General features: G+C 36.0%; 2 protein-coding genes across 2 annotated transcripts; both read right to left on the reverse strand.

Annotated features, from left to right (window-relative positions):
- Positions 1 to 2,027: 2,027 nt before the first annotated feature.
- LOC18098021 (wall-associated receptor kinase 2) lies at positions 2,028 to 4,641 on the reverse strand. The gene is given in 4 exon segments (XM_024600149.2): positions 2,028 to 2,824; positions 2,827 to 3,207; positions 3,406 to 3,555; positions 3,741 to 4,641. Coding segments are annotated over 4 exon segments (2,202 nt in total). The 5' UTR covers positions 4,615 to 4,641.
- Positions 4,642 to 9,743: 5,102 nt separating this feature from the next.
- LOC18098023 (protein TIC 20-v, chloroplastic) lies at positions 9,744 to 10,594 on the reverse strand. The gene has a single exon (XM_006384639.3). It carries the CDS (start codon positions 10,475 to 10,477, stop codon positions 9,866 to 9,868), a length of 612 nt encoding a protein of 203 aa, XP_006384701.1. The 5' UTR covers positions 10,478 to 10,594; the 3' UTR covers positions 9,744 to 9,865.
- Between the last annotated feature and the right edge of the window lie 1,224 nt (positions 10,595 to 11,818).

The raw sequence follows: 11,818 nt of genomic DNA on the forward strand, positions 1-11,818 counted from the left end.
TCCTGAGAATCTTTGTGTCAGCTTACCTCTGTCTCCTATGAATATTCATCCAATGACAACTAGGTCCAAGAATGGTATCTCCAAAAGGAAAGCTTACTCCACTACTGTTCAACCTGTTGACTTCTCTTCAGTTGAACCGAGCACATTCAAGATTGCCTCAAAACATGCTGTCTGGCAGTCTGCTATGCAAGAAGAAATTAATGCTCTTCATGCCTAGGGTACCTGGGATTTAGTTCCCCTGCCACATGCCAAGAACCTTGTAGGCTGTAAATGGGTTTATCGTCTCAAGAAAAATGCAAATGGCTCTATTGCTAGGCATAAGGCACGCCTTGTTGCCAAGGGTTTCAGTCATGAAGAGGGAGTTGATTATAATGAAACGTTTAGCCCTGTAGTTAAACCAACTACTGTTCGACTGGTGCTGGCCCTTGCAGCTCAGTTTCATTGGCCTTTAAGGCAACTTGATGTTAAAAATGCATTTCTGCATGGCATTCTTCAGGAGGAGGTGTATATGGCTCAGCCTCCAGGTTTTACAAGCAAGTTTCATCCTGACTTTGTTTGCAGACTCCGCAAGTCCTTATATGGGTTGAAACAGGCTCCTCGTGCCTGGAATGACAGGTTTACCAGTTTCTTACCTAGTTTGGGATTCCAGGCTTCTCTTGCTGATCCTTCTCTATTTGTTCAAAATTCCCCTCTTGGTACTGTGATATTACTGCTGTATGTCGATGATATTCTTCTCACAGGTAGTCATTCATCTCTTCTTACAGCAGTCATTGATGCCTTAACTCAGGAGTTTGATATGAAGGATTTAGGCCCGTTGACATATTTCTTGGGACTGCAGGTTTCTTATTCTTCCTCTGGCTTGTTTGTCTCTCAGTCTAACTATATCAAGGAATTACTTGATCGGGTTGATTTACAAAATTCAAAGCCATGTGCCACTCCTTTTCTTCCCTATCATCACCTGCTCAAGGATGATGGGAAGCCTTATTCTTGTCCACAACAGTATAGGAGTATTGTTGGAGCTCTGCAGTATCTAACCTTCACACGTCCTGACATTGCCTTCTCTGTCAACCAAGCTTGCCAATTCATGCATCATCCTATGGAGTCTCATGTTGTTGCAGTCAAACGAATCCTGAGATATCTCAAGGGTACTCTTGATTATGGCATACATCTTCAGCCTGACACTCTTAATTTGCAAGCATACAGTGATGCTGATTGGGCTGGTGATCCCAATGATCGTCGTTCTGTTTCTGGTTTTGTTGTTTACTTAGGATCTAGTCCTATTTCATGGGCTTCTAAGAAGCAACATACAGTCTCACGCTCGTCTGCTGAGGCTGAATATCGAGCTCTTGCTATTGCTGCTGCTGAGTTGACATGGATCCGCCAACTCTTTTGTGATATGCATGTTCCATTACTTATTCCACCTTTAATTCATTGTGATAACATCTCTGCTATTTCTCTAGGTTCCAATCCAGTCTTTCATTCTAGGATGAAGCATCTCCAGATTGATTATCACTTTGTTAGAGAACGTGTCATCAAAGGTGACTTGCTTGTTCAACATGTTTCTTTCACAGATCAGTTTGCTGACATCCTTACTAAGGGTCTTTCCTCTCCATTATTTCGTCACCATTGCTCCAATCTTATGCTTGGTTCCTCCAAGCATACGCTTGCGGGGGAATGTAAAGATATCAACGTCCAAGATAATGCCACATGTCAAGAGATTATGTAATGAAATGGTTAATATTCTGTTAGACAGTTAAATCAGTTAGGCAGTTAGAAACAGTTAGCAAGCAGTTAGAAACAGTTAGTAAAACAGTTAGACAAACTGTTAGTCATTGAAGAAAGAAGGTAGCTTACGTATACACTCTATAGATTAGCTATAAATACAGCTCAAATGATATAATAAAGGCAAGGAAAATACAGTGATTAAAATTCTTCTTTTGTCAACTACTCGGCTCTCTCTGCATTCTTCGTTTCTCTTCTTAAACTTTCTTTCAATTCTGCCATCTTTACAGTCCAGGTAATCAATGTCACAAATTGATAAGTGGCGAGTTTAAACGGTCAGTATTGTTCTCAATCTGAAACGATATAACGCTATGAGTGCTCTGACAATGACTTAAGGAAGGACTTGCACTTTTGGAGAAAGAGCGTGGCGATTCACTTAGCAAATGCTTGGTGTCATCATTTTTGTGCTGAGCCCAAGAACTTTCATGAAGGGCCTTCTGCTTAGCAAGCTCATCGGATACTTCCTTCATGGTCGGGCGGTTTATGCCCATGCTGTTGACACATCTTTTTGCAATCTCAGCAACAACTTCTATCTCATCCATTTCACCTTCATCAGCTGCCTGAAAATCCAAAATTCCGAAAAGATTATTATTTTCCAGTGCTGAGATAAAGTATTCAATAATGTTCCTTGTTTCTCCAGACTTGGCATGGGAGTTTGGCTTTTGTCCTATGAGAAGCTCCAGGAGAACAACCCCAAAACTGAAGACATCACTCTTTGGGGTTAAATTACCCGTCATAAGATACTCAGGATCCAGGTAGCCAAAAGTCCCTTGTATTTTTGTGGCTATAAAGCTTTGGCCTGAAGAAAGCAGCACTGAAGCTCCAAAATCTGCAATCTTTGCCGTGTAGTTATTGTCTAAAAGTATGTTCACTGACTTGACATCTCCATGAATAACTGGAGGGTCTGCTAGAGAATGCAAGTAATCAAGCGCAAGGGCAATCTCTGATGCTATCCTCAGACGATTGCTCCAGGAATCTAATATCTGTGACCTTTTATCATGGATGTGCTTGTAAAGAGTTCCATTTGAAATGAACTCATAACTAACAATGGCACTTTGATTTCCAAACACAAGCCCAAGAGATTGACCACATTCCTGTGGTTGACCTGTGAAACAATGCCAATTTCTTTCTGAAATTCTTCATTCAGCTGATCCTTGTCTACCCCTTTAAACTTCTTGACAGCAACCAGGGTATTATCTGCTAAAACTCCCTTGTAAACGTAACCAAAACCACCTTCCCCAAGTTTCTGGTCATCAACATAATTGTTGGTTGCCTTTTCCAGCTCTGCCTCTCTGAAAATCCTTACTCGCTGATGCTTTAAAACCATTCCCCCATTTTTTCTGAAGTTCTTGTCCCTTCTTCTTTTTGTGCAGATTACATAGAGTAGGAAACAAATAATCAATAGGAAAACTGCTGCCCCAACTGCTACTGAAAGAGATCATAGGATATGAAATGAGCAACTTTAAAGAAAATAACGGTTGTGCTATATCTGTAAGCAAAATCTTTCTGATAATCCAGAGGTAATGTGAAGGGATTTCTGGAAAATTGTATCCAGTAATAGCAAGAGTATTCTCCCAGGAAAAAAATATCACAGCGTATTGAGAAAATGCAAAGGATATTTACCTGATATAATTATGATACCACCAAATCTCTGACAACCGTTTTCACCATTAGCATACTTGCCAAATGGACAGTGACATTTGTAACTTCCAATAGTGTTCTTGCATTTACCTTCACATGGGTATCTTTCTGGATATTTGCACTCATCAATATCTATAAAAACATAAGGAATCAGTATATGATTATAAACCTTAAAACTATTTATAGGCATATTAAATTAGGAAAGAAAATACTCCACATGATCGGATCACAAAATAGAAAAGTACTGCTTCTCTTGTGAATATAACCAGAAGAACTATTAAGATTTCAGAAATTCCACAAAGCATCCATCTGTTTACCTTGGCATCCTTGTTCAAGATAGGGGTTTCCTTCGAACCCTTCATTGCATACGCAACGATATCCCTGACCATTCTCCGAATAAGTGCAGTTTGTATTAATGCCACAAGCATATGCACTTGTATTAGCTTTAGCCTGTTCACATGTCTCGTTCTTAACTACCCATTCAATCGCAACATCTGATGTATCTTTTCCATCTGCCATACGACTGAGCGGCCAATCTGAAAGATGAAAGGAGCGCGTATCCGCTAAAAATGCAAATCCACAGGGATTGAAATCCGAAACATTCGAGTGGTTGAAAAAACTATAAGATGAAATATCAAGTGACTTGAGGCCCATGGGAATTGAGGTATGGCAACATCCAGAACCTGAGCAAGCATTCGCATCTGTCATGTTCACATATTTTGTGCATAGGGATAGACAGGCAACTCCATATGTAAACTCTTCGTTGGTCACCTGGGCAGCCGTATCACAGCCGATAACTGTGAATATGTTTAGGGTGTCTGAGAACGTAAAAGGGCCTGGTCCAAGTTTCATAGACTGATCGAAATAGCGAGTTTCATTCCCCGATTTGTCATAGCAGCTATATGCCGTACCAATGCTTACAGTCACTGTGCCCTCCGGCACCGATATTTTACGAGCAGTCATGTTGCTTCTAAACCACGGTTCAGCACCATCATCATTTGAACTGCAATTCAGAAAGAAATGCTCATCCATGGCACAGTCAGGTTTCCCAATCCCAAAGGGATAAGGAACACTAACATTCCCACATTTTTCTTGGCACCCAGGTTTCACATCCTGGCTTGAAGATTCAGTTGTCATAAGCCAGAACATTACCAACATCATGAGCAAAGACACCCTCATCTGGAGAGTCATTTTCTCACACTCCCCAAGTTAACTAATTGCCATTTAAACAAGAAATGAATATATAATAGGAATTTTCTACGAACAGCTGTTTTCTTATGGCACATTGTCTGATGATGAAGCCTTGATGACAGAATGCAGCAACCTTTGTTGCACATCCCTTTTAAAAATTTCACAAGCATAACCGGCTGTTTATAAAAACAAGAAACTCAAATATCCTATAAGAAATTAAGCTATTAATCAAATAATTAGCCAAAAATGCGACAAGACTAACATATTTCTTATCGAAAAAACAACAACATCGTATTACTAGAGGTAACTCATCCAAGAATACATATATCAACATCAACCATTGTATGAAACTACATTGAATTCCTCGCCTAAACATACATCCAAAACTCGTCATCATCGATCATCAAACAAAGTAATTACATATAAATTAACTCAATATCAAAAAATATATAAATCTATAGTTTCAACCAAATCATACTTTATTCTGTCCCAATCTTGAAAACAACACAACGAACTTCTTGGAAGATCATTAGAATAAAAGACTATCATCTTTCGTTAATTTAAATCATAAAATCCAAAGACTTGTTGAAGAGACTAAATATATAAATATTACGTGGTGATGTATATACATGTACTTTGTACTGTACTGATTATACACCAGAGATTAGATAAGTGGACAGGTTTTTGCAGGCGGTGTGGGTCTTGATTTACAGGGTCGTTGACAGTTTCCAAAAACATGGGACACTAATGCTATCAACGGTGGGCTGGTAGCACTACTGAGTATCCACTGCGGCGAACACGAATTATTTTTCTTTGATGTAGTCCGTCAAGCAATGGTGGAGGGATTGAATCTTTGTCATTGAAGCAAGTGTTCCATAGGGGTCCTGTTCTCATTCATTAGCTGCAAATTGTGTTGGTGCGGGAAAGATGGAGAAAAAGAATGATGCGAGGTTTCTGGGGAATAAAGGTATGAAGATGATGCTAAAAACGCACCTGAAAATATTTTTTTTTTTAATAAACTGGACTTGAATAAATGTATGGCTTCTCTTTGCATGAATGAAAGGCAGCTGAATGGTCTATATATAGATAAGGAAACAGCTGGTTAAACGCAAGTGGTAAAAGGATAAGTGATAAGTAATGCTATGTGTTGGTATAATTTCTAAATAAATAAAAAAAAGATATTTATCCTAAGATAAAATTAGAAAGAAACACTTCCTTTTAATATTAATGTTTTTAAATGTAGGTTTTTATTGTGTAGTAAATCAAATCATGTTGGACAAACTCTTCTATTTGACTTTTTAATGTTATTATATCGATATTTATAATATCAAAAGATAACATTTGAAACTTGAAACTTAATATAAACAGTTTATATTGTTTGATGAACAATCATATTATTTTATCAACAATTATATTGTTTGTTCTCAATATATTGTTTGATGAACAATTATATTATTTTATCGTTATGTTTCAAGTCTATAAAAACATGTTACTATACAGAAAAAAAACACAATAAAAAATATATATTCTTTTTTTGATTTTATCTTTTTATTTTTTTAGAGGTTTAGAGAGTTTAGTTGTATCCTGAAGGTGTTGTCTCTGTGTGGAACAAATAAATACTTTAAAAATAGTATTTTCACACCTCTAAGCCAACTCCATATTTATTTCCATCCAAAATATTTCTAACACTCTGTGTGTTCTTGGTGGGCTATTACCTGGATTTGGAAGGGCATGTGACTGTGCAGGGATGCAATATTTTGTCCCCCTTGAGACATAGCAATCTTGGGATCGCCGGCAGGAAGTGAATCATGGGCTAAAATGCTGGTGTGAAAAGCAAAAGTGTGGAATGAAGCAGAGGTGAAAAAAGGACCCCTTGACGTCCGAGGACTTTCAGGCCTGTGAGTTGGCAGGTGGTGATGCAATGGCCTGTTTTGTACATGGAGGGGAGAGAATGGCCAAGGCGGGATTAGTATTTATCGATAATTGGAAGAGCGGCAGAGTATGTGTGGTCTGCAACATTCTTTGAACAATCACTGTCAACTACAAAACAGCAGCAAATCATCTTTTGACGAGGGTTTATTTATACCAAAGGCTAGCATGCTGCAATTGTTTTAGCATTAGCAAAATATACCATATTTTGACCAGGGCTTATGTACAGAAAAGTTTTAGCATTTTGTCGCAAAATAGTATTAGGCTGCATCGAATGGTTTGAGTTTGTTAAAAATTATCAAATGATGCGAAGAATGCATATCAGGAGCAGCATGAAATGAGTCTAATTGAAATTCATAGAAAGCTCAGCCAACAAGGATTATAGGTGTGGAAATAATTTTTTGAAACAAACATGGTGAGCGGCCTGGAAGGACCCAAAGGCACACGACCGCATGCGCAGGCAGCCATGTCTCGAGCCCATTCGGGCATGCATTTTGTTTATCTAGTAATTCGTTGACTCAAAACGTAGCCTTCATCAAGTCTATTTCTAATCTACGTTGAGAGTGAAATTGTTTAAATTCAATCAAACCTAAATAAAATCTAATTAGATAATCTCAAATTAGTCTTTTTTTCTTAATTTTTATCCAAAACAACATCTTTTTAGTTTTTTTTCAAAAAAAATTATTAAACAATATTATATTATTTTAAAAAATCTAAAACAATATAAATCCGAGTCCACCTAACCGATCTTTAACTCCAGACTTGGGGTAAGTATGGTTTTCTGGGCTACGCTCTGCAATAATTTGTGGGTCAGCAAAATAGCATTGAGACAGAGAATGTGTCAGGCAAATCATCACTCAGTTCCCATGAGAATGCAGCTCCCTCAACAAATGAACCCATATAGTTCAGACTGTGTCCCATTATCCAGCCCACCTCTAGGTCATGTATGTGTCCCAAAAAAAAAAATGTTTAAAGTAGATTTTTTTTTGTTCAATTAGGAAATTAAGCTTTTGGACATTTTTGTTTTTTTAATCGATGTGTTCAATAAATTATTTAATTCTTTTTACAAGCTATTAATTCACAAAGATGAGGCTCAAAATGGAGACCAATTAATACCTGTTTAGGAATATCTAATTCAGACTGTACTTATTTCAATATGTTTTTCATGAATTTTATTTTAAGAAATTAATTTTGTTTTAATGTACTGAAAAATATTATTTTTAAATATTTTTAAATAAAAAATACTTTAAAAAATAATGATTTAGCATACTCCAAATACCAACTTAATCATGCAAGAGTACCACTACACAAGCTTGTTGGTTAAAAAACCTAGTATTGCAAACCCATAATTTTATTTGAATAATATATGATAAAAGTAAAATTTGAAGCTTCCAGATCCTAGAGACAATAGCTGACAGAATCACAAGCCGCACAGCTACAACTCATACAAGCAACCAAATGTTCTGTTTTTCTCCTGACTTGGCATTGGGGTTTGGCTTCTTTCCTGTGTGCTTGGGAATGAGACATGGCGAGCAATGGTCACTGCTGCCTCTTAAGAAAATGCAGAGGGCAACTACCTGATATGACTGTGATTATACCGAATACTTGACAACCTGTTTTATCATCACCATACTTGCTAAATTGACAGTAACGTTTGTAATTTACGATGGTGTTGGCATTGGTATCTCTCTAGGTCTTTGTACTCATCGATATCTATATAGCATAAGAAATCTGTATGTAAACCTGAAAATGATTTATGTGAACATCAAATCTGAAAAGGAAATACTCCACATGACCGGACAATAGAAAAGACCTGTTCTTGTAAATATCACCTGCAGAAATATTAACTACGGAAATTCCAAAAAGCATTAACCAGTTTATCTTGGCATCCTTGTTGAAGATAGGGGTGTTTATCTGTACAAGCAAGATATCCTTGAACGTTGTTTGAATGAGTGAAGTCTGTATTACTGCCACAAGTATATGCACTTGTACTAGCTTTAGAATGTTCGCGCCTCTCATTCTTAACTACCCATTCAATTTCAATCCCAACAACCGATGTATGTTTTCCATCTGCCATGGCCGATCTGAAAGATCATAGGAGCGTTTATCTGTAAAAAATGTCACTCCACAGCGATTTAAGTCTGAAATATTTGTGTAGCTGTATATGCTTGAAACTGAATATCAAGAAGCTCTAGGCAATTGGGAATTGAGGTCTGACAGCATATCCAGAATGAACAAGGATTCTAATGACATGTTCACATTTTCAGTGCAAAGAAGAGAGGCAGCGACCAAATGTCAGCTCTGCTTTCGTCGCCATGACCTCAGTATCACAACCAATAGCTGTCAACATGTTTCTGAAGTTTGAGAACATGAAAGGGCCAGATCCAAGTGTGAGAGACTGATAAAAAAGGCATCCCTGATTTGTCATAGCAGTCATAAGCCATATCGATGCTTACAGTTACTGTGCCCTCATACACAGATACATCGTAGGCAGACATGTTACGTCCAAACCAAAGTTCAGCATCACCATCATTTGAACTGCAATCTAGAAAGAAATGCTCCTTCATGGAACAGTCAGGTTTCTCGAACACAGAGGGATAAGGAACACTAACATTCACACATTTTCCTTGGCAACCACACTTCTTGGCTTGAAGTTGCTGTTGTCATTAGCCACAATAATAGCAGCATCATTAGCTAAGACACCCACATCTAGAGAATCAGTTTTTCATGCACTTCCAAAGTTAATTAACCTACTGTAAGCTAAAGAAAAAATGAATATATACATATAAATATATAAAAAGAGAAAAGTTCTAAACCACCTCTCACAATTTGTGCAACTTGACTTCTTTTAGAAAATACTCAAAACGTTGAAACATGACAGATTCAGAGCAGATTCGGTTGATGAAAACTTAACAATATACAGCAAAATTTGTTAAACATCTTCACTCACTAGCTAGCTATTTGTAAAACAAAGAAATTCAACCATCTTATGATAGCAGACTGTACTAGTAAACAAATAGGAGTAACCGAACGCAACAAGATAAACACACTAAAAGAGGTACAATTGATTATTTCTAATCCTTCCATACATATGTATAATCCTCAAAAAAAAAAAAAAATCAACTATTAAACGAAATGAAATTGAATTCGGTCCATATCAACATTCAACACAATATGCACAAAAACATTAACAACAGGCGTTGCAAGATCAAAGTTTCTCCCTTTTTTTGGCAAATTTATTAATTCAAAAAGCAAAATACAAGCACATTACAAAGTAAAAAAAAACAAAAGTGACAATAATCAAAACCCAACAATGGGAAATCTAAAGAACCTGCCTATCAGCAGCCTCAGCAACAATGGGCAACCTAGGAATCTGACCAAACAAACAAGAAGTAGACCCATAAATCAAACAAACCAAAAGGTACAAAAACACAGTACTGTCCAAACTCATCAACAAATCCAATCCCAACCCATCTCTTGGATTAAAACTCCTCTCTAACAAATCAGGAAATATCAACAACACATCAAGCACTATAGCTTGCATGGTATTGAACCTCACATATCTGCTAAAATTGGAGTTTCTCACAACAACAAAGTAAAGAGTCAAAAACACCAAAAACCCATTTAAGGGAAAGCTCTTAAAGACTTTTATAGCTGGGAACAGAGGCTGGATGAGAGCTTGAATTGGAGAAAACTGGGTTATGACGTATTTTCCGTACTGGATCCCGTCAAAGAATGGGTAGAAGTAACAGACGGCAGAGATTATCCTGTCTGTTGTGTCTACTGAATCGTTACCGTTGGATTTGGCTAAAATTAGTCTTCTGGGCCCTTTCCATTTTCTTGCGTGAGGCAAAAAAGATGGGTTTCTGAGGGAGAGAAGGAAGGGTTTTTGGGAGAGGGTAAGAGGGGCTTGTGGAAAGAGAAGAGTGGACATGGTTTTGCTCCTCCCTTTCCTTTTTTTCCAGCGAGAGGTAGAAGAAGCTAAACTTGTAGGAGATAAGTTTTTCTAAAATCCAATAAAAAGAAAATAAAATGAGATTAAACCCAGATCTTTTTTTCTTAAAAAATTAAGGATGATTTTATAGTTAACGATGTTGTCCTCGCCGTTTTTATCCTGTTTCAAACTATTGATTTTTACTTCTTTTTTCTTCCCCTAACCTAATGACGAGTCAAATTTGGGTAACTAATCAACGCGCCTCGCAATAATGCATAAAGTTATTAAACCCTGAATATGATTTATCGGGTTGAATTTCAATATATTTTTAAAATATTTTTTTATTTAAAAATATATTAAAATAATTTTAAAAAAATAATTAATTTTAATATTGATATATCAAACTGATCTGAATATATAAAAATAATAATTTAAAATAAAAGAATTAAAAGAATTTAATTTTTTTTAAAACATTTTTCAAATGTAAAACCATGTTTTAATTATATTAAAGGTTGATTAAATGACTAAATCAAATCTAATCAAATCAATTTTTAATTAATTTAATTTAAAATCAGTTTAAATGAAGTTTCAATCAAATCAATTTTTACCTAATCATGTTTTAATAATTGATGATAATACTTTTGGATTAGTTTTTCTTATACATGAAAATATATATTTGAAGTGAACTTTTAATTTAATCCAGCTCAATAGTAGACTTTTGTTTTGTTAGGCCATGGGGTTATTTGGTATGATAATGTATAATAAATGATTTTGATGTAGAAAATTAAGAATATATGAGGTATAATTTTGTGCTTTGGGTCAAAATAATGCAAGATTTGATATATTTTTTTAAGTTCATTTATTTGAAAGTAAAAAAGAAAACTACTTGAGGAACATGTATTACTTGGTGTTCTGTTTATATAAATTAAATATGTTAAAATTAATATAAATTTTTTATATTATTTATTTATTAAAATCATATAAATAAATGTAATTATGTGATTGGAGCTAAATGGACGAAACACTCAATGATTTTTATAAGTTATTTTCGGAGTAGAAGATATTTTTTTTGGACACTGGAAATTGGATAAGATGGCTAGGTCGACGTGTTTGATCTGCCTACACCTGACACGGGCGGGTTAGTCGTCAAGCAGTCTTGGGCTGCCATTGTGGACTCATGGGCACGAGCCATTGCACATGCCAGACATGTCTTGGCCCAATTTCTGAGATGCACTTCTCTCCCGTTTTATTTTTCGAATCTTATTTATTCATTAACTTATTTTTAAAATAACAAAACTAAGAAATAATAATCACTCTCTTTAATTTTAATTCTTTTTTTGC

Source organism: Populus trichocarpa, chromosome 4 (assembly GCF_000002775.5).
Source record: "Populus trichocarpa isolate Nisqually-1 chromosome 4, P.trichocarpa_v4.1, whole genome shotgun sequence".
Lineage (NCBI taxonomy): Eukaryota > Viridiplantae > Streptophyta > Magnoliopsida > Malpighiales > Salicaceae > Populus > Populus trichocarpa.

Coding starts and splice junctions, on each gene's coding strand:
- LOC18098023 (XM_006384639.3), bottom strand. CDS start 10,477: ATGTCCACTCTTCTCTTTCCACAAGCCCCTCTTACCCTCTCCCAAAAA.